The 21,644-nt window shown below is 43.1% G+C and overlaps 1 protein-coding gene across 7 annotated transcripts in view; it reads right to left on the bottom strand.

Moving 5' to 3' along the window:
• LOC6732915 (protein spire) overlaps positions 1 to 21,644 on the bottom strand; it is a 36,663-nt gene that overhangs the window by 11,204 nt on the left and 3,815 nt on the right. For 4 of the 7 annotated variants that reach the window (XM_039298622.2, XM_039298624.2, XM_016180437.3 and 1 more), the window contains exons 2-6: positions 14,753 to 14,823; positions 2,982 to 3,099; positions 2,453 to 2,562; positions 790 to 907; positions 645 to 727 (exon numbers count right to left, since the gene is read on the bottom strand). In XM_039298622.2, coding sequence (XP_039154556.1) covers positions 645 to 727; positions 790 to 907; positions 2,453 to 2,562; positions 2,982 to 3,099; positions 14,753 to 14,823 — 500 coding nt within the window. The remainder of the gene's footprint in view (positions 1 to 644; positions 728 to 789; positions 908 to 2,452; positions 2,563 to 2,981; positions 3,100 to 14,752; positions 14,824 to 21,644) is intronic. The other 3 variants (XM_039298623.2, XM_039298625.2, XM_016180438.3) reach the window with 1 other exon arrangement.

Below are 21,644 nucleotides of genomic sequence, written 5' to 3'. Positions count from 1 at the left end.
GAACGGTAAAAAGCCGACTATAGTATAACTTTTCACGCCACAAAAAGTCAACAAGAAGCTGAAGCAAAAACAAGAGCGAATTTTGGCTTGCGTGCCTGGCCAATTTGCGTGTGTGTCTCAATGAGTTTCGGAGGTTGAAAGACGGCTGTGGCGGGCCGATGTGGTGATGATGGCAAACTCCTGTGACGGCCTCGACATATTCAGCAAAGGTCACAGCGAACGCCAAAATATATAGATGATATATGCGTCCATTAAAATAGCTCACGAAATCACACAGTACATACGAGTGTATACGACGAATGGTGCGGCGTTGAACTCATTAGGATGATGGCCAATATGGAGGCGACCACCGCGGGCCAATTATTGAAATTAAAAGTGAGTTTCATTTGGCAATGCATGAAATAGTTCACTTTTTATTCCAGCCCAGAGCGGAAAACCCCGCCACAAATGCTCGTGATCTCTGCGATAATGATTATGATGATGATGGCTCATGGCATATGTTTTCGTTCGAAGAGGTGCGCCAAACAAATCGTGAGACGCTATCGCCACTGTGGGCCATTAGTGGAGCACCATTACATAACTATGGTATGGTGTGGTGTGGTTTCTATGTGTTTTAAGGGGACAGCACTCTTGAAGAATCTTACCCAGTCGTTGAAGCCCAGCTTCGCCAGTTCTTGTTGCGTGGTGGCCGATGATTCCGAGGCCTTGATCAGCTTCTCGGCACCTGCTTTTTAAGACAATTAATTAGTTAACACATTGCCTTCTCAGTCGAATAGTATTGGCACTTACCATTGTTCAGGACCTGCTGCAGAAATACTCGGAGCTCTATGGTCTCCGTCACGAGGGCTCTGCAGACAGCTCTATAGTGGTTCTCTGGCAGGGTGGTTTTTATGTGATTTCTGCAGGTCTATAAAGGAGTAAATAAATTAATTAGCTAAATAAAGGCGATAATTACCTTAAATGAACTGCGGCATAACAAACCAAACCAATGCAAGAACCGTACGTTCGTTGCTAATCAGACATTCAAACTTATCCGCGTGCCACATACTCGTATCCTATATAATTTATATCACACTCAAACCGCACTGTATTGGTTTCAATTTATTTTCTGCGGTTCCATCTAACCTACATTTATTCATAACAAATTCTGGGAATAACCCAAACCCATACACAGGTTCTGCGTACCAAGAGCTAATTACGTTTCACGCCTTCGGCAATTTCCTTTCACTTATTACGATAATCATATCGCGCGCATAGACCAACTCAATTTATTCCCCCAAACAAATCTTATCTAACCCGAGAGGCACAGACACTGGAGAAATGCAAATTTATCTGTATCAGTCGCGGATACTTTTCCACTTTACGATGGTGTGCTAGAAAAGTCAGGCAGGTGGAAAAAGATCAGGGATCCACTCGCTGCTCGCTGTTGCCTGACAGCAATGTGTCAATTCCATAAAGTGGCTCATTAGACAAGAACCACCCAGCCCCGCCCCGCCCGGGGAGCACTCAGACAGAACCGAGGAACCGAAGACACCGGCTCAATCAGCAACGGTGTGAGGTTCATCACACGCCCCACTCGCCCCAAATCGTGGATCCTCGTGTGCGCCTCCAATGGATCTCCGGTGGAGCGAATGGCGCGGCAGATGATTCGCTGGCTGCCGCAGAACGCGGAAGCATTCCCCAAGCGCAATCAACTGCGGCAGGTAGGCGGTTTCAAATTCAGATTCAGATTTAGATTTCTGATTTACAGATCTGCGGCTGATTTCCCTCGATTACGAAAGCGTTTGGTTTTATGGTTATTTCGGTTATTTAATATCGATGCAATCGAGCCGCAATTGAAATTGTTTTCCAGTCGCTCGCTCGACCGGGCATCATAAGCTAGGTATCCGACTAGAACCCGGACTAAATCGGCTTGTTTGCGGTTAGCCGCGATACAGATACGCGCACAACAAGTATCCGCCAGATACTTTGATTTCTACACAGAAAGAAAAATGGTCGCATAGATATTGAGAACTGGAGACCTTGATCTTACGCCTAACTCGTTAGAAATAGAATATGGTCTGAGATAATTAACATATGAACCCGGTCCCTAATTAAAAATATATTTATTTTATCATTTTCAAGACTAATTTCGCGAGTTTGGATTGTAAATTTCTTTCTGTGCTTCGGTTAACTGTAACGTGAGCCAAACAAGTTTTCCCACCGATGAATATCGATGCATTGGCTCCATACAGATTTATACACAATATGTTAAAAGAGCTGGAAAATAGAGCGACTGAGCGCCTGGTCAAAAGGTCAGATCTTGGCGCACCCCCAAAAGAGTCTGACTCACCCTTGGATCGGAGTTCGAATTTGCATTGGTTTGATTTGGTTTGGGTGCCTGGTTTTTGGCACATCATGCCACGACCCGATTGCAAATGTCAGATACGATCGACTCGAATTGGAAACCCACCTCGATTATGTGCTCTAGTTCTTTGGTATCGTTGCGCTCCTCCTCGGATTCGTCGTCCCAGCGCTTGTCGCCCTCGTCGATGCCCTCGTCAATGCAATCATCGTCTGTCTCTGCAATGAACAAGATCCAATCAGCTCTATAAGGTTCGGAGTTTATTGTATTATAATTATTTTTATTAAGTGTATCACAAAGAATACGTGATTCATGGCACGCCGCCTCACTCAACCTTCATCTTGTTTTCGCTCGTGGAGCCCGATAAACGGGGCTTTTGGTTTAAGAAAGTCCCTGCTTAAATATAAAAAAAACCGAGCTCAGATTGGGAACTTTATTGAGAGATTTAATTGCTGTTCTAAGCTATATGGTATATATCTGAGTCACAAAGAAACGAGCACAACGCGATTTCACCATTTGAAGAAAATAGTGTCAATACTGAATGTACTTTTATCGCAAAACACTTAAAGCTTGACTTCAATATACATAGATGATTGTGTGTCAAAGCTATAGATTATTCCCGAGAACCCATACTCACCATCTGCCGTCATAAAGTTGAACAGATTCTCCAGCTCCTGTGACACTTGGCACTCCTCGTCCTCCGGCAGATTGTAATCCAACGCAGTGTAGACAATTTCCGCCAGTTCGCTGATAATCTGTAATGGGATTAAACGGACAAATATTAAATATAATAATTAGAGGGCTATGAAAAAATGGCATGCCATGCCGCCAGCAAAGTGCAGTTGGAGTTGGGGCCGAAGGTTAAGGCCGATGAGCCATAAAAAATTGTGCAGCGTGTAATGCAGTTAACCCCCCGAAGCCCTGAAGTCTGCGAGTCGGGGATTCCGTGTGCCTTGTTCAGACAGCAGTTCATTAAACCGACACTCTAATTGGAGTTTGAAGTTGACGGAGCTTCGTTGGAAAGCAGAAAATATATATATATATATCTGTATACATATACATATATATTTATATGTAATTGGTGTTCGGGAAGTTGTAGAGTTCAGGTGCAGCAAGCAACGAGCAGCGCCAACTTCAAACAGCCAAGTGCAGTGTCAGCTGTTGTTTCACTTTCACTTTGGCGTTGGCGAAATCACTTGCCGAAAAAGCTACAAGGTGTTAAAGCATCCAAACATCCGAACATCCAAACCGTAGAAGCCAAAGCCGTTAAATAATATTTCGGTGGCGTTATTTTAAGACCAGCCAGTGAACCCGTCTTCAGCTTCATCTTCACCTTCATCGCCGGCCCAAGCTCAATCTCAATCTCAATCTCGATCCGCATCCAAATCTGCGCGTGGGCTGCCGGCGCCGCCCACACACTTTATGCACATTATGGCACATTTTCTCAGCCACGTTCAAATGGATTTGTTTTTATCGTGGAAATTAAATGATAAAACATTGTGACAGCTGTGCAGTGGAAGCGGTGGATGCAGTGCCGAGTGGCATTTCCACCCGGGGCTCTGCACCACTGAAGAGGTTGACAACAAATGTCAGCTAAACGCTTCCAGCGTTTTTGCCCCTCCGTGGAGTAGGAGACCCTTACATCATTTGCCGAAGAATTGCAGCTGCAATGCCTGTTGCACCGCAGCAGTTGCAGTTGCAGTTGCAGGCGTTGAAGGTTGAGAGACATAATTAATGGGAAAATTATGGAAGAGGTGGAAGTCAAGTGAGCGCAAGTGGGATATAAAGTGAAGTGGTGGAAAAACAAATCCAAAGACCGAACAAGTACAAACAATCAGATTGTAAAATAGCAAATGCTATCGTTTAATGCCACATCAATATTAGATGACATAAATGCCAGAAATGCAATAAATGATTAATTTTATAGATTTTTTTTAAGACTCTGGGAAAGTTCTTATACTTAATCAAGTTCCTGAGGGAAAAAAGCCTATTAAAATTGAAAGAAATTGGCATCATAAGGCTGAGAGAAGGCGAGGTCGCCAACTAATGATCACGCCCAGCAATTAAGACTATAATGACAGCCTATATAGGCACAAATCAGGCGACTTTTAAGCAGGAACCATAGTCTTGTCTTGTGAATTTTCCCATGCAATTAGCAGGGAGAACAGAACTGGGAATATCTTTGGATGCGGAATGTGCATTGTGGACGGTGAACCGTAGTGAGGCAAAGTGTAATATGCCAAAGGCAACCGCTTCGTGGCTATTTCTTTCCCCACTTTGCATATACCTCCAGTCTAAATAAGTGAGACTGTCTTTGTCGAGGGTGCGCCTGTTCCCAATCCGACGATTCTCAGCGAAAAACAACAACTAAAATAAACTGCTCCCCGAACTCGGGCTAATATCAAAGTTGAAACCACGGACATGCAATGCGGCAATTATATAGTAAGCCAGTTGCCAAAGTTCCATTTCGGTTTTCGGCGAACAAAGGGTCTCCACTCCACCTCTCATCGTTGTCAATCTAGTCAGTTTAACCTTTAGCCTGACCTCCACGGCGAGGATTTACTGTACTTGCTTTGTTGGTTCTCACCGGCTACTGCCTGGCTATTTCCTTTTTTTTTTTGGGCCAGTTTGGACATGTTTTATAAGCAGGAGCTGTTGAGTCAGGCGACTCGAATCGGGGCAGGGAAGTAGTCTGAAGTCTGGTGAGGTGTGAATATTTGAATGCATTTGGGGGCGCAGCTGTAATTGCCAACTGTCCGTTCAAGTGTATGAAAATAAATTAACAAAAGGTCAAATCGATGTTAGTAGAGAGCCTTTTATCATGGAAGTTATCCTTATAGATACATTTTAGACAGGAAAACTGTTACTAGAATATCTAATAGTTCTAATATATCTCGAGACAAGACCAGAGAAGAAACTTTCGTGCACTACACTCTGATATATTTATGTGCGGGCCTCTTGCAATCCTCCATTATGACTGCCCATTGTCTCCTAAGCATCTGGGGGAATCATAAACTCCTTGTCTGGCCATCTGCCCCCACTCCTTGCTCGCGTCCATTCCTCTGCGGTCGCGAGTCTGCGATCTCCTACTGTTTTCTGTGATCTACCCACTTGACTTGACCATTTCCTAGAGGCTGGCTTCGACTTTTTTCTGTCGCTATCAGGATTCACATTTTATGCAATTGTTTCCATAGAAAGAATGCCGTGTATAAATACGTATATATATAGAGGGATGTAGCATATATATAGGCAAACGACAATCGGCAGCCGGCGCACAAGTAGCTCTCGACTTGGCCACTTCTCCAGGCTATCTGGTCAGTCGTGATCAATGTTGGCAGCAGCAACATCGCAGCAGCAACTGCAACTGCAACTGCAACAGCAACAGCGGCAAAAAATGCGACGCCAATGTAAAGCAGCATAAAACGGTCGGAACTCTTTTTTCGTTTTTCTAGGAGGGATTGGGGGGCTGAACAACGTTGACAAGGCGACGCTGGCGACAACGATTAAAATCTCTAGGGAACAGAGCTCACAAAAACAAGAATAAGTAAAATAAATAAAAAGCCGCAGAAAGAGACAATGAGAACTGGAAATATTTTTGTAAATTACAATGCAATTTTGTGCCACGCACACAAAAGGCTCGCTATTTGCTCCTCGTTCTCCTATTTTTGTTTGCTAAGCCCGGTCAACTGTTTCGGGCCCATTAAGCACTTTACATTCGATGTGGCAAGATCAAAGTGGCTGAAATTTATGGCCGCAGATACTGTGAGATACACGGGACCAACTGCCTGCCCGCGACCAAGACCCACTATGGCCCACAGGCCAGTGGGTTGAAGGAAACCAAACCACATCTCGGCCGGCTGGGAGCAGGTTATACAATTTTAGATTTTCCAGTTTCTCTGCCAGGCATCCGAGATGGATGACGGGGGCGACAGGTGGGCATGGAGGCATGGGGCATGGGGGATCATTTGTGATAAGGAGATGGCAGGGGAGGCCAATGAGTATGCATGTTTGACCCAAATTCAAGACAAGACTCGAACAGCCCAGAGAGAATTATGAATATTAGCGGTACACAGGGGGAAAGGTTTGGTATTCTAAGCAGAAATATTTCCAGAAATATGTTTATTTATTTTATTTTTTAAAGTAATAGTCTGTTATTCATTAGGTTTCGCTTATAAGCTCATAATAAAATGTATACTAATTTTTACAGTGCACCACACAAGTCGCATGTCATCTAATAATTGCGTTCTCAGCTTATCAGCAAGGTGTCGTCGCCACACTCAAAAAAGCAGGGGAAAGTGAATGGGAATGAGAATCGAAACGAATGTGAATGTGAATGCGAGTGGTAGTGTGAATATGAGCGGGGACTTAAGTGCGGCTCGGTATTTGTAACTGTCTTGAAATAATATTTGCACATTTTACCAAGACCGCCTGCAATTAGCAGGGGAAATGATTATCAGGCAGGTGGCTCCCCCGCCCGCCCACATTTCCCCTTTCGCCCACCCCATTTTTGAGGTGCATGTTGCCTTGTGGATTTCAGGTGAGTCTGCTGCTTTTGTCGTTTTCTTGTCTTTTGTTGCCAGCAACTCGTTTGCCTCGCAAACTTTTGTTTGTTTCGGCATAGACGTGCGAACTGGGTTAATTTTCTATATATACCTATATACATATATATATATAAATCTATGTACAAGATATAACTATGCTGGTGCTACAATTATTGTTTATGTTCATGTAGAAAACGGTAATTCACACGATTCGCAACGTCTAAAATTGTGAATAACAATAATTTCCCATTATTTTCTTTCTTTGTTGATACCATAAATACATATACCACTGGCTTTTGGCCTGAAAAGTGGACGAAAGAGGCAAGTATGCGATCTTTTGCGAACTGATAAGGCAATTATGGAGTTGAGAATGTGGGGCACAGCGCGAGATACCGGGAAGCCCCTAGAGCAACTGGCATATTATGACTCATTGAGCGCGATCGAATGAATTCGTTTTAATTCTTGTAATAATAAATATTTGAAAATCCAAATAATAACATTAGGATTTAGGATATAGTTATTCTTCTCAGTGGACAGTCTTGGAGATTAGAGCCATTTGCTACTCGCCTTCGTGCGCTCATGTATCCATGGGAACCTATTTCGCCAATTCCCCAGTTTACCCAACCCATCCATCAACATCGACCGTCGAATGCCTCAATCAAAACGCTTAGTGCAGTTCCGGTAAGTTCTCTGATCTCTCCAAGATCGGACCAGGCCACCTAGAAAAGACTTCTCGAGCACACAGACAGCAGACTGAGCCTCTTTTGAAGACAGGCTTAGAAGGAGAGATCGGAGATTGCGATCAAAGCCCTACAGCAATCAATGGGCAGCAATAAGCAGCAGATCGGCCGTCAATATCAAAAACTGAGACCCAAGATCCCACCGTCACAACAGACCGACGGACAACGCATCGATAGTAATCGATAAACGAGTTTTCGGATTTTGGGGAGCGAGGTGGGGCGTAATCCCTAACAGCATTATAACGGAACCCGAAACAAAACGCTAATTGTACTCGCCTCTAGAACATGACTTCGAATCAAAGAACTGCCAAGGGGCCGTAGCCTACAAAACGCCATATATCAATATTTGGGCATCTGCGGATCGGGTCGGAATAGGGGGGGTTTCCAGAAGGGGGTGGTGATCATACTGGTACTGATGGCGACGATGAGATAGCACAAAACGCTGGCGTTTAATTGGGTAATTGGCTCAAGTACCGTACGTATTACCACCGGCGGACCAAAACAGAAATTGAAATACTCGCACATGACTGCAGAACTCAGCCGAACCGCTCTGAACTCAACTGCCCCTCGAAATCAAACGACCGCGAACACGTCGCGAAAATATACGGCCAAAATCGGTCATAAAAACGGGCTTAACATCTTTATAATATTGCCATTATCTGCGACATAAAACACGAAAAATGGTAACATCCAAACCACGAGTCATGGAGGCATAGACATATATACAGATTGAGGGTGAGGATAGAAAGGTATGTATGAAGTGAATACTACCACTTCCTTTTCAGTGCATAAAACATATCTGATCGTAAGTTCAATTTATTTCTCCCTGTGCAGCGGTTATGGCAACCACTACACCCCTAATGCCACTAAATTGCAAGTGTGCCTATGAATCGAGCCTGGCCAAGAGAAGTCGGAGCTGGCAAATAGAATAGAATGGCTGGTGCCGGGACCAACTCGTGACTGGCAACCAGTTGCCAGAGGTTTCCCATGACGGGCTCCAAACTGGACGCCAGCAGCAACTCCTCTATGTGCAGGCAGGTCCCAAAAATTAGATAGATACAGGTATATACGTATACGCCGCACGTACATATCCGTGTATATATGTAAGTTGGAAAAGTAACTGTTACTCTCCCAAGTGAACCAGCAACTTGTTTGGCGTCTTCTTTCCATTTGGCACAAAATATAGAAGAGGTTGGCGAATCCCTGATACTCATCATTCAGGAAAAAATATATCTATTAAGAAGACCAGTCAGTTATTTGTGTAACTACATTGCAATAATTATGATCTGTGATCTTGAACTATTTTCTCAGCTTCTAAAGAATATTTGGTACGCTAATCAAAGGTAACATTATTTGCAACTATGCTTTCAAAAGATTCAAGAGAGTGGAGGTTAAACCCAACGAGCTCGCCTTATAATTTTCGTAACATTTAAAATAGCCCACCCATTCCTACCACCCAAACAGCCAAAGGGTATCAAAAAAGACTGGTTCGCTTTTGGAGTGTTGTTTTGGGGGTCTTAAAGTGGCAGAGCAATTGAACAAGTGAGTGCCTGGCATTGGTGTGTATCTGTATCTGTATCTGTGTCTGTGTGTGTCCGTGTCCGTGGCCTGGACCCCAACTGCATCTCGTCTTTGGAGGCTGCTGGGCCGGCCCATTGAAGTGATGTTTTAATGAGTCCTTTATCACGTCCATGTGCCACGAACTGGCAGCCCCAGAAATGGGTTTCAATGGGTTGGGTTTCGTCCGGCGAGAGCCACGAATTATGGCTTCATTCCCACAGAGAAATCCCAAGTGCTAGTCCAAGTCGTTTGCATTTATTCTAATTTCGAGTGTGGCCCCCACTTGAGGGGCTCCTTGTGGATTTTGGGTTCTTGAATTGTTCATTGTTTGCCTAACGGTCAGCGAAGAGGAGGAGGTGGAGGTGGCCTCAGGCGTCAAATATTGACATGCATTCAATTCAAATGCTTGATGTTTGTTTAGGCGCCCAAAAGATTGAAGTCTGTAGAAAATGCAGTTTTAAAAATATTGGAAAATACAATTAAATATATGCCATTTAACTGTTGTAGTTCTTAATACAAAATTTTAGAAATATAAATTCAATAAGAACTTTCCTCTTGTCGAAGTAAAAAAAACTAGTGACGAAACAGCTCTTCTAATTTCGCTCAGTGTATTTATGTTAAAGGCATGGGCAAAGCACGGCGGTGCATGCAATTACAGCCGCTCGTGAATACAATTGCTCCATAGAATCAGCTCCAAAGACAATCCCGTAGCACCAGCTCCGCCGAGCCATGAAGTTTTGCCTCTTGGCTGCCTCTCGAACTTTTCCTCCGTATCCCATATCCCATATCCCATATATACCATTTCCAATTCCACTCCCTTTTCGGCCATCGTCTTCATCCGCAGGCCCGAGAACGTTTAGTTGATCGACACTTTTATGTTGACGTCGTGCGCGCGTTGTCATCGTCATCAACATGGTCATCATCCCCATCCCATGCGATCCCCATGCGATCCCCATACGATACCCATACCCGATCTCTTGGCAGTTCTGGTGCTGTGCCTGCCATCCATTGATTGAATCCCTAGAACAATGGGCCATGGAGCGATGCGTCTGCGCCGTCACCAAGGCGAACTAGCAACAGGCGTCGAGTGGCACAGTGGAACAAAGTGTTTGGTTTGAAGGGGAAATTCGGGGAATTGATTGCAACTGCAGAAGTGGTCGTATATAAGGCATAAACGTTTTTTCCCCTTTTTTAATATTTCTTTCGTATGAATAAACAATATATGTACTCTCTAGCAGTGGACACTAAAGGTGCTAGCATGGTTTTCAGCCACTCTCGTCCCACTGCGCCATGTTTCGCCTATTATAAATGCGTAGCTATAGCAGCTAGTCATATCCAGAGTCGTGGTTGTAGCCGGAGTCAGAGAACCAGAGCCAAAACCAGAGAACCACACGAAGCATAAAGCAGCAAACGGCGAGGCACTCAACCAAGTCGCCATCCAGAGGCGACTCATTGTTTTTGGAGCTGGCCAACGGCAGCAGCAGCAGAGCAGCAGCAGCAACCAAAGTTGCAAGTGGAAGTGGCAGCAACTGTTGCTTGTTGCTGCCGATGTTGTTGCTACTGGAGCATAAGGCATACGAATGTACCGGGACGAACTGAACCCATAAAAGTACGGGCGGGCCAGTTAAATGGAACAGGTAGGCCAGCTGTTCACGCTCTGAAAAAGCGATGACTTATTTCGTTTAATTTCTCAAAGCAAAACGAGGAAAAAAGAGTTTCGAGGCGGAAAGGAACGAAACCTGAGAGCCTTATTTTATGCACAATATTTACTGTAAACAATTTGCACGCTTTTGGGAGTTAATATTAGCTCGGCATAATCATCAAACCTTCATCTCGCACCGCAGTTTGCATTGGTAATTGCCCATCGCACGGCGTTGACTTCACTCCCAAAATATTTATCCCAATCGATGTCCAGGCGTTAAAAACTCGCTTTCCTGCCCAATCGGAATGAATTTAAAGTCAGTTGCGCATTAAGTTACACTGGCCTACGAAGTGTGTGTCACCCGATATCTATGATATTTGGGCCACGGCTTCTGCACATCGTGTGGTTATCTATTTTGGAGATACGAAAACTCTTTGCACGAGACTTTTAGCCCTGACAGCCGAAAGCGGTTTCATAACCAAATAATTGTTTCTTTGGTGTAATGAATTTGGTTTTTAGGCGGGAGAATACGCTACGGAGGCAAATATATGATAATCAAGGGTTTTAAGGCACACATTAAGTATATTACTCAACCTTGCGCCATTAAAGGGATTTAGATTGTGGGATGCTTAGTCACCAGATAGCAAAAAGCCTTGGGTTGTAAAACAAAGCACAGTAATTTGTTATTTGCCCAGAACTACTTTTAATTGTATCTCGTGAATGAAGTCAATTTAGATTTGTTTTTAGAAAGATCTAATGGTTGGGAAAATATTGAAATGGAAAATAATGAAATAGTTACACAACATGACCTTTCGAAAATCTAAGCGTATTAATCCGAAATCGTCTTCCGGCAACATTAAACTCGCCCAGCTTAATTATGCCCTGCCCTATTCGGAATATTAGGCAATTCGCCCGTATAACCCAATAAAAGGAAATATTAAAGCCGCCTGTCAAGCGAAGTAATCCTATTTGGCGGCCCCGACAAGCCGCCAAAGCCACCGATTCCGACTTGGACTCCGACTTCGATTCCCTCGGGTAGGTGGCGCACCCAAACAATATCGGAAATCCATAAACCAATTACAGAAGTGCCCCTACTTTGCAACTCTACGGAAACCTATTTATGGCAATGCAAGCGCAACAAATGGAGCTGGCCAAGCCCTTAGCCAGACTTATGGAAGAAATTGAATGGTGTGGGGGTATGTATAATACTTTCGAAGGTTTTATTCGGCTGTTTGCCCAGTGAGCAGTGGAGTGTGGCGAAGCGCATCCCCGATTGACTCACTATCTGGGGTATGGATAACAGATTTCTAGGCGACCTTAGTGGGCTGGGCAGACCGCAGAAATTCGCCAACCGACTTCCTAGTCCGCATCCCCGCCAGGCAGACGGCCTGTCTGTCACTTAGTCAGTCAGCCATTTTGTCAGTTTTGTCGGCTTGTTAGTCGTTCCAACTAGCCATAGCCAGGCAGAGCTAGCTGCAGATCACGAGTTCGGGTCTGGAAAGGCGATGAAGTCTTCTGCGGTTAGTGAGCTGCCTTTCAGCTGCAATTTGTATCTGCACCCATAAACATATCTCTTTGCCATCTCTCGCACGCTTAGCCAGTATATGTGATCATCGATTTTTGTACTTTGCATAATATGCAATGATGACAATGATGATGATGATGTCTGGTTTGTCATATGATAGGCGCCACAAGTTCCGCATCGCATCGCATCTCATCGCTTCGGCCTGTCCTTTGGGCAATTGCATAACCCCAACTTGGCGATGGGAATGACTGGGGACCCGAAACAAAGGTCAAACATACCCAAAGTGCATTTACGAGCGGAAAATGTCACTGCACGCGCTGTCACTCTGAACGCTCAAGTCTTCGGTCTCCGGCAATTGTTTTTCCACTCAATTTCAATTGTTGTCTGGGCTTTAAACAAACAAATGAACATTTTTGCGCATTGCAGTCGCACTTTTAACGCCCCTTTCTGTTTTGAGGGGGCGGGCTAACCTTAGCAGCGACCAACCAACCCCTGGGTAATTTTTGCAATTGTTGTATAATATTGTCCAATTTCAGCTCGTTTCGGCCGCTGACGCGACTCTTGATTTAGTGGATCGCAATTTAGGGGCTCACGATGGGGTGGCCAAGCTAATTGGTATATATTTCCTATGTTGACTGCGATTTTTAGTGATCCTTTTACATAAGGTATTTGTGAGCGACTGCATAAAAAGCTAAGATGGAAATATGGCATTGAAACCACTTCATTTTCAAGACCTAGCTGCATTTGCATAGTACAGAGCATGTCTCTTTTGTTTTAGCCATAAGATTGCATACAAATTATTATATGTTTATTGTAAGCAAGTGGAACCTTATCTTATTTACAAGGGAATTTCCTCCACCTTTTCATATTTATGAAGGAATGTGTGCTATCCGACTTAAATAGGGCCTTCTAAGATCGTAAATTATAGGAATTTTAAGGTAACTCCAAGAATGCATTCGGGAATTTCCCATGAAGCGCGGAGACAATGGAGCTGCCTTGTGCGAGTTGGGTAGAATGAATATATATAGTGAGTATACCCCAGGAACGACCTCCATCGAGCGGTGAAACATGCATATTTCCCACACAAACACACCCATTACGGCAAGCACACTTAATTGAAAACGGCATCTATGTTATATATGTAGTACGAGTATGCAGCATGTGGCTGGGGGAAGAGAAACAACAACAGCGAGGGGCAAACTAAAAGATACATTAAAGTTTCCAGGCGTGGAGAAACTTGGCGCTTCCATGTTACGATCTTCTTGGGCCCGAAATGCAGTTGGCCCTGTTGCGGCTGCAGTTGCTCACGGATTTAATTACCTCGCTGAGATCCAAGCCTGCCTCCGCACAGGGTTGCTAACGATCACCATGTGAATTCTCCGGCGTTGCGCCTGCGCATTTCCTCAGCTCTTTGCCTCGATTTCTGTAGTTTTCTGTAGCTCTCGAGTTTTTGGCCTATGGGAACTAAAAACCTTACAGTGCATTCTTCGTGGTACTCTTTTTTTTTTATTTGGGCAGCACTTTCGCATGTGCGGCTATGTGTTGAACATCTGCTAAAATTGCCATAAAATCGTTGATGGTGCTGTTGCGCCGCCAACACTTTCACACATTATGCTAGGGAGCTTGTCTTACTGGTTGTAGCTCATTTTGTTTTATGGCCTGTTCAATTTGATGTCAGCTCTGGGCCTTTCGAGATAGGAGTTCGTGTGGGGGATTTCTTGGGGGCTGATTGAAAAGAGGAGTGGGCATGGCAGAGAAACTGAGGAGCTCGGATAACCAATCGATAGATTCAGCACCTAAATCTCTCGAACAACCCAATGGAAAGCTATGATATCTTTTCCATAATCGGCAGTCCTATATCTTTATAAGTATCCTTTCCATTCCGATTTAAATTTCTAAATCTAATTGCGTTCTCTTTAGTTTTCAAAAAGACGATAAACATTCCGTGAGAATACTAATAAGACCCTAATATAACCGGTTGATTGAGAGCTAAGCTTAATTAGTGCAGTGCAGTTAAAATCTAATCTATTTAAGCGACACTCAACGCGCTTTACGACCCCATATATTTATCCGTTCTTGTTTCAACTCTTCCGCCCCTTTGATTCGAAATCGCCGCTGCGGGGTAAGAACCCATTTCTTTTTCTATCATAAATCATTAGATCTCAATTTAAGTCCGAACCGGAACCGTAACAAGACAGCAACATGACCACGAAATGAACTCATTTTGAGTTCACTTTACTGGCCGTAATTCTAATCAGTAATCTGATGGCACTTAATAGTCGTCAACAACTGGCCGACACGTGAACGATCTCCGAAGGCTTTACGATCCATTTAAGCCCCGGGAACAAGATTCGGACACCGGGAAATGCTCTTGGCCCAATCAATCGAAGTTGGACTCACCTTTCTATGCGAGACGACGAGCGGCGGGTGATGATGGTGATGGTGGTGGTGGTGATTGCTGTTGTCGAACGCTGTTGGGTAAACAAATGGGAGATTAAATATTGTAAATTAATAAAAGACTTTGTGCAAGTGCAATCAATAAATTCGGTTACAGTTAGCGGGAAATCATAAACGAGTCAATTGCAATTAAGCAGAAAGCCAAACAACAGCAGACATTGTTCACCTTTCCAATTGCATTTTAAAAATATGCAAACATTTCGAGTCTCAATTTAGTTTTCTTAGCTCTGCAACTTCCGCACTTGATGGCCAAACCCAGTGCATAAAAACGGGGGAAAACGGGCGACAAGCGGGCAGAAATTGTAACAGAAATAACAAATACCAGTGCTGGAAACGGGTTCAGCAATCATAAACTTGTTGTGCAGACAGTCAGATACCGGGGCGGATTGGCGGTGAGTCGGCGGTACAGGGAGCGGTATCGGGAGCGGTACTGGGAGCGGGACTGGGACAGGTGGTGCTGGCAACTGCTGACTGCTGGCTGGCGACTGGGTGGGGCGGGGCGGAAAATTGTCAATGGACAAGCCGAGCAATTGTATTATAACTCATATCTCTATAAGCCACATAACGCGCCTGGCATTTTGTTAAACAATTAAATGCAATTTTGAACTAAAAAAAAAAGTTGACTCAGCAGCGCCGCTACTCGACGCTCATGCCAAGGTGCTCGAGTTGGTTTTTTTTGGTTTGATTGGCTGACCGGCCGGCTTTTCATTACAAGCTGCGACAATAAAGCCACGGAGAAAGGGGTGGACTGATGGGGGGTGGCCAGTCAGTACCCCCATATCATGGCCCAGCAATTCCACTTTGCAGTTTATTAAGCGTGACTGACTGACCAACCGGTTGGTACACCCAAAACTTTAAATACCCACATAGGCAAATATTATTGCAATCAACTTGATTTTGCGCTGAGATAACACAGTGTGGTAAGTTAATTTTATGGAATATTGATTCAAGTTATTGATGTTTTATGCATATTTAGCTTACAATAAAAATAAAAGCACTTCCTTTTTTCCAAATAAAATCATATGTATTATCTACACGTGCTTCAATCTCGAAATAAATTAATTTTCCGCTCTTAAGCTTCGTAATTAGAGTTGCCTACCTGATTTACTTCTACCGCAATAAAAAGTTATACAATCCCGAAGTGATTCATAAGTCCCATGAATTACGGGCATTTGATCTTAGCTCTTTGACCCTCCATTGTGTTGGTTCCGCATTAAACCCTCGACCTAACTACAGGTTAACGAAGTTAGCGGGTCAGACAACCAGAACACAGTTTTCGGAAATAAACCGAAAAAATGGTACAAAAAAGGCTGCACACGAAAATAAGAGACGAGCTCGAATGCCCAGCATGATATCATTATGATGTGGTTGTCCATCACATTCGCAGGAAATGACTCAAATGAGGCAACTTTTCGGGGGGAAGAGGAGGACAAGGAGTTGGGGTTTTAGGCAAATTCATCCCAAAATTCCAACGCGGACACGACATGCCGCGACTCAATAATTAAATAACAAATATAACTCTTCGAGGCAGGCAGTCGCTTTCAGCTTATAATTAATTGACATTTAGCAAAGAATTTCAAATGGAAAGAATTCCTCTGCCAAATTTGCACAAAGTTGGGCTTTATTAATGCCTGATTTATGAGACAGCCGCAACGCTTCTTCACTGCGAACATGTGCATTTGATTGAGCGTTATTGAATAAGCTTGCGATCGTTACAATTTAAAAGTTCACGCAGAATCAGCAGAACAGCAAACATCTGGCAAGTACTTAAAATTTATAACTGAAGCTGAAGTTTATTCGCCATATTTTGAGCCAGTATATTTTTTATGATTTTTCATCTGCGTTAAATAGTTTAGATTATCTACGTTATAAGAACAGTGAATATAAGCAATTAAGTAAATGGCCATAAATAAAGGGTAATTGCATGTCCAATTCTTGGCCAAAGCTAAGTTCTGTAGATTACATTTGAATAATAGTTCATATTAGTCTAAATTCATATATTTTCACAAGGCCTTATGGGTGGTGGCAAAATGTATAAAATCACAGTTCCTTATCTTGGAATGAATCACCGGTCGGTCAGTGCGTCAATTCGAAGTCGGTTAATTGGCGATCCGACATTGGTTGCCAAAGAGAGTGGTTGGGATCCTACTTTCCTATACACATGGTGTTGTGCACTTTGCTCGTTCGAATGAAAGAAATTAACGAACCCATTTCGATAAGATTAGATTGCCGGGGAACCGCTCTAAAGCGTGGACATTCGAAATTGAATGGGGAAAATTGCATTTCCGATTGGAAAATTGCGAAAAACATCGAAGTACACGGGGAGCAGTCTCAGGGTCAGACAATGGACTTTCCTCCCGTCGAATCCAATTAATAATAATAAAGCCAAGCACTTGGCCAGCCTGGCTGGCTTCCAATTGTTCGGCCGCGGCAATCTCATCATCCCACTTGCATTTCATCAGGTTCACTGGAAACTATATAATAAAGTTTTATAAATGTGCTGCTGCGGGATTTTGTGGTAGAGGTGATGGGATGGTGGATGGTGGAGTGCATGGCTCTGATGGTTGACCAAGTGGCCTCATGGCAATTTACTTTCTAATGTCAGGAAAGTCATGTGCAAGTCAACGGCAACCGCACGCTGACTGGGTTTCTTTTGGCTTGCAAATATCTTATAGAAATTGATAAATAATCTGGGCAAAAACTGCGATATCTATGCAGATTTGTGAGCGAAATTAATTAGACGCGGCGAAATTTGTTGAGGTGTTAGAAACGTTAAAATCGTCGGCATTTTAAAGACCATATTTTGCCACTGCCTTTTCAACCTCGTTTCTAACCCATAATTTAAAGACGCCGAATGCCTTTGGCAGTCGTTTCATATATTCGTATATTTACATCGTCTATGGGCATATTTGAAGTATTTATCAATCAAATGCGGGCAATGAGCTGTTGATGAGTTTGCTCCCCCTCCTCTGATTCATTTCGGCTTCGTTTTTTGGTTACACCTAAGTGCCTGCCGCGTCTCTGCATTCAAATTATAAATTAATTAATAAGCGCGGATGAATAATGGATCAGGAAATGATAGATAGTTGCCAATTAACGTAATTACGGGCGTTGGTTTTTCGAGTGGTTACTCAATAATCGAGCGGAACTAAACTTTGTAATTTTAAACAGAATCAAATTGGGCTTTTTTATTTCATTTGAGCTTCAATTTGTTACAATTTTCTTTAAAATTTCATCGTTAAGTGTACACTTCTAGAAGACTTTTCCGATTTTCCCTTTAACTTAAGCCATAACATTTGCTTTAAGATTACCCCATAGATCATTAACTCAAAAACCATATTGCCAACCAAATTCCCAGGCTATGTTTCGGACATTCATTGATGGCTGCTGCTTTTTACATCATTTACATCATAAGGAAATTCACAATACAAGCGCACAGTGCCCACAAAAACCCAACACAATCCGATTGTAACCACTGTGAAGTAACAATTCCTGCCAGAGATATTCCGAATCAAGTGAATGGCATTCCGAACTCAGCCCCAAAAACCACAATGTCCATGATCCCCATTCTTCAATTATCGTGTGTGCATATTCAATATTGCATAAGGTCTGGAATATAATTCCCTACAAAGGGCGGGGACAAAAGATTCCCAATTTCGGGCCTGAACCGCTTTAAATGTCACTCTTGCTTTCATCTTTTGTGATCTGGAGAGAAAGAGCCAAATTGTGTATGTTTATGGCCACCGATACCAAATTAACGCAGACAAATAGACGAACAAATTCATAAGATATGCAGACTATGCAAATTCGCCACCAAATTAAAATAGTTCGCAGCTGCTGAAGCCAAAGTCAGGCCAAATACCCACTGAAGATAGCCGGCTATCCGTGTATCTGTATCTCAAAGCACAGACTCGTCAACAGGTTGCTGCGGCGGACCAACAACAATTGTTGTTTATGGCAGTGTTGCTGGTGTTGTTTCCACTCTTTGAGAAATGTGAAAGATGAAAGCGTAAATGCTGATTAAAGATTGTTTCTTCCATACGTATGCCGTGTACATAAATTTATATTGTAATTTCAGCGCCGGCGATATGCAAAGTGAAAGAGATTCGAGTTTTTCACTGAGCCGCAGTCAGTCAATCAGTCGGTCGGTTAGTCGGTTATGATAACAGCGATATGGCACCACCCGCTCCACAGTCTCCAGTCCCCAGTCTACAGTCTTCAGTCTTCAATCTTCAGTCTTGAGAGGCAATCTGCAGTCCGCCGTCTAATTTCACAGTCATCAAGACGCGGTATCAAGCCGCGTAGAAAGCGAGAGTCTCGATTACAGTTTAGTTGCGCCTGCGCAGTCATCGCGGCCCGTGGAAAATCGCCATCAAGGTGAATTACCCCAACCGGAGACGCCCACGCCCCCCAGTAAATGTGTCAAGCGAAATTGGATCGGCGGCTGAAGATGGATGTATCTCACGAATACATCAATTAAACGGCTAAGGCGATTGCGATAGGTGCAAAAAATGAGATGCATGTGGGTCTGCACACATTGAATTGGATTCAACTAAATTATTTTGTTAGACTTGGATATTAATGGCTGACCTTGGAGGTATATAAATTAACTTTATTTAAAAACGGAGTTTAGTGAAGAAAACCCGACAAAGTAATCGGTTTGGAATGACACTCTTAAAGGAACATAGATCCACAAAACAAGGTTATTGCACCAATTTTTTTGTTTAGTTTACTTGACCAATCCCAACAAGGTCGTTTGAAGCTATAATAATATATGACTGCAGCCCTTATCAAATAATTTAATCTCCGATATACTAATAATACTAAAATATCCCTGCAAATTTTTTAAGTACCTTCGTAAACTGACTGACCCTTGCTTTGCTAAATGCCCATAAATAGACCCTTATCTAATGTATACACAGTACAATAATTTAGCTTATCAACACTTTCTTTTCAGTTGGCTTGTTCTACCGCATATCCGAGAGTCAGGTTCCCATGGAGCAGATTTCTACAGTTCACATTCGTTGGAAACACGGGTTAACAAACCTTTTAGCAAGTTTTCTTGACTACCTCCGCGCCAAAGCTGTTTATGTGGCTGCCACTCGACACACATTTGGAATATAAGCGGCGACATATAGGTGTTTTATTTACTTACAAAAACGATAAGATAGGAATACGAAAAATAGCTCTATCGGCGCGCATTTACTCGGCGACTTTGCCGCTTTCGATTGCGTTTAATTGCATCAAAATTTATTTATAATTTGGAGCGTAAACAAGCGATTCATGGTCAATCGGATCGGTTGGACCCCAAATGTGTCCGCTCAATGGGCCCCACAAGTGTCATCCACACAACGGAGGGAAAAGCGAGCCGCAATTTGGATTATCGTCTGATTTATTGGGTCTGGGACGCACTTTCAAAACCCAAGTCTCTTGCATTGAGTATCTATGTCTGCGTCCGAAGGCGACACAAAGTATTTCCATTTCAAAATGCAGCCAATGGTCAGCGGATTTCGTAACTCGAATGCAAACTGCACAGGTGGACAAGTTTAGGAGAGGCCCAAAAAATAAAAACACAAATACGAAATACAAAATACAAAATAGCCCACCGCATTTGGGTCTCTGAAATTTGGTTCAGGTTCGTCGTCGTGCTTATGTCATTTGTTGTCATTATGAAAAAATTATTATATTAATTGTGTCCCAAAACTGGAGCGTCAACAATAGCTGGCAATTAAATTTGGGTCTATGATGTGTCAAAAAAATATAAGCCAACGCGGAAACCTAAAAGCACGTGGTGTGGTCCCCTGGAAAACATAAACTATTACTGCCGCTTTATAATAAATGCATTTCAGACAGCTACCTAATCCGAAATAAACATAATATATGGTCTCGAATTCCAAGTTACTTTGAGTGGGTTACGAGGTTGCAAAATCGAAATGTTTGGCGGTTGGGAAATAACTTTGACCGGCTAGCTAAAACATTTTCTCTGGAAACTGTGGAACTATAAATTAGCTGCCACTAATCGAAACATTGAGAGAAGAAATCGTTGACCTTATCATCTTAAATTGAAGCCATTTCAAAACTCCTCCATCGGAAAACGCCCCACTCTAATGGCTAATTGAGCCCACTGAAGTGCCTAATAAATAGGCGGCCCATTGCAATTATCATTTGGTAACTCTTCATTTAGACTCCACCCAAAGCTGTGCCAGACAAAGAGATAAGCCCAAGATTAGCAACAATTTCCCCTCCTACTACATAAAGATACTTCCATGGGTCTTTCTTCATTTTCCTCCACACAACGGACAACAAAAAGTGCACCAATTTGCTGCTGAGCTTTAGTTTCGTTATAATTTTGTTTGGTTTTTTTTTTTTAGTTTCGGGCCATTTTTCGCTGGCCGTTGTTTGGGTAATTTTTAGTGTAATTATTTAAACATTAAACCAGTTGAGCGGCCAGTTGTTTGTATTGTCGGTGAAAACAAGAAAGTCATAGACGTGAAAATAACATATCATCACCCAAGCGGATGATTCGAAGCCCAAAAGGGATTTTTTCTAGCTTTCTTTCAGATCTCTTTGATTACTTCGGGTGAAATGTGTTTGGAAACGGAAGAATCAAATTAAGTGAGATGAATCAAATGAAACGCGGCGAAAATAAGCAGAGTAAAACACATTCAACATTCAACAGCTGACTTGGAAGAAGAGAACCTACCGCAACAAATGTTCCCTTTCCATTTTCCCTATGCCCTGCTTTCACGATTTTCCTGTTTTCCGGTTTTCCGATTTTCCCGAACTGCGCATGACCCATGACCTTGGCGAGAAGGCTCCACAAAATATGTGGGCG

This window comes from Drosophila simulans, chromosome 2L (assembly GCF_016746395.2).
Source record: "Drosophila simulans strain w501 chromosome 2L, Prin_Dsim_3.1, whole genome shotgun sequence".
Taxonomy (NCBI): Eukaryota; Metazoa; Arthropoda; class Insecta; order Diptera; family Drosophilidae; genus Drosophila; species Drosophila simulans.
This window is presented reverse-complemented; position numbering and strand designations above follow the sequence as displayed.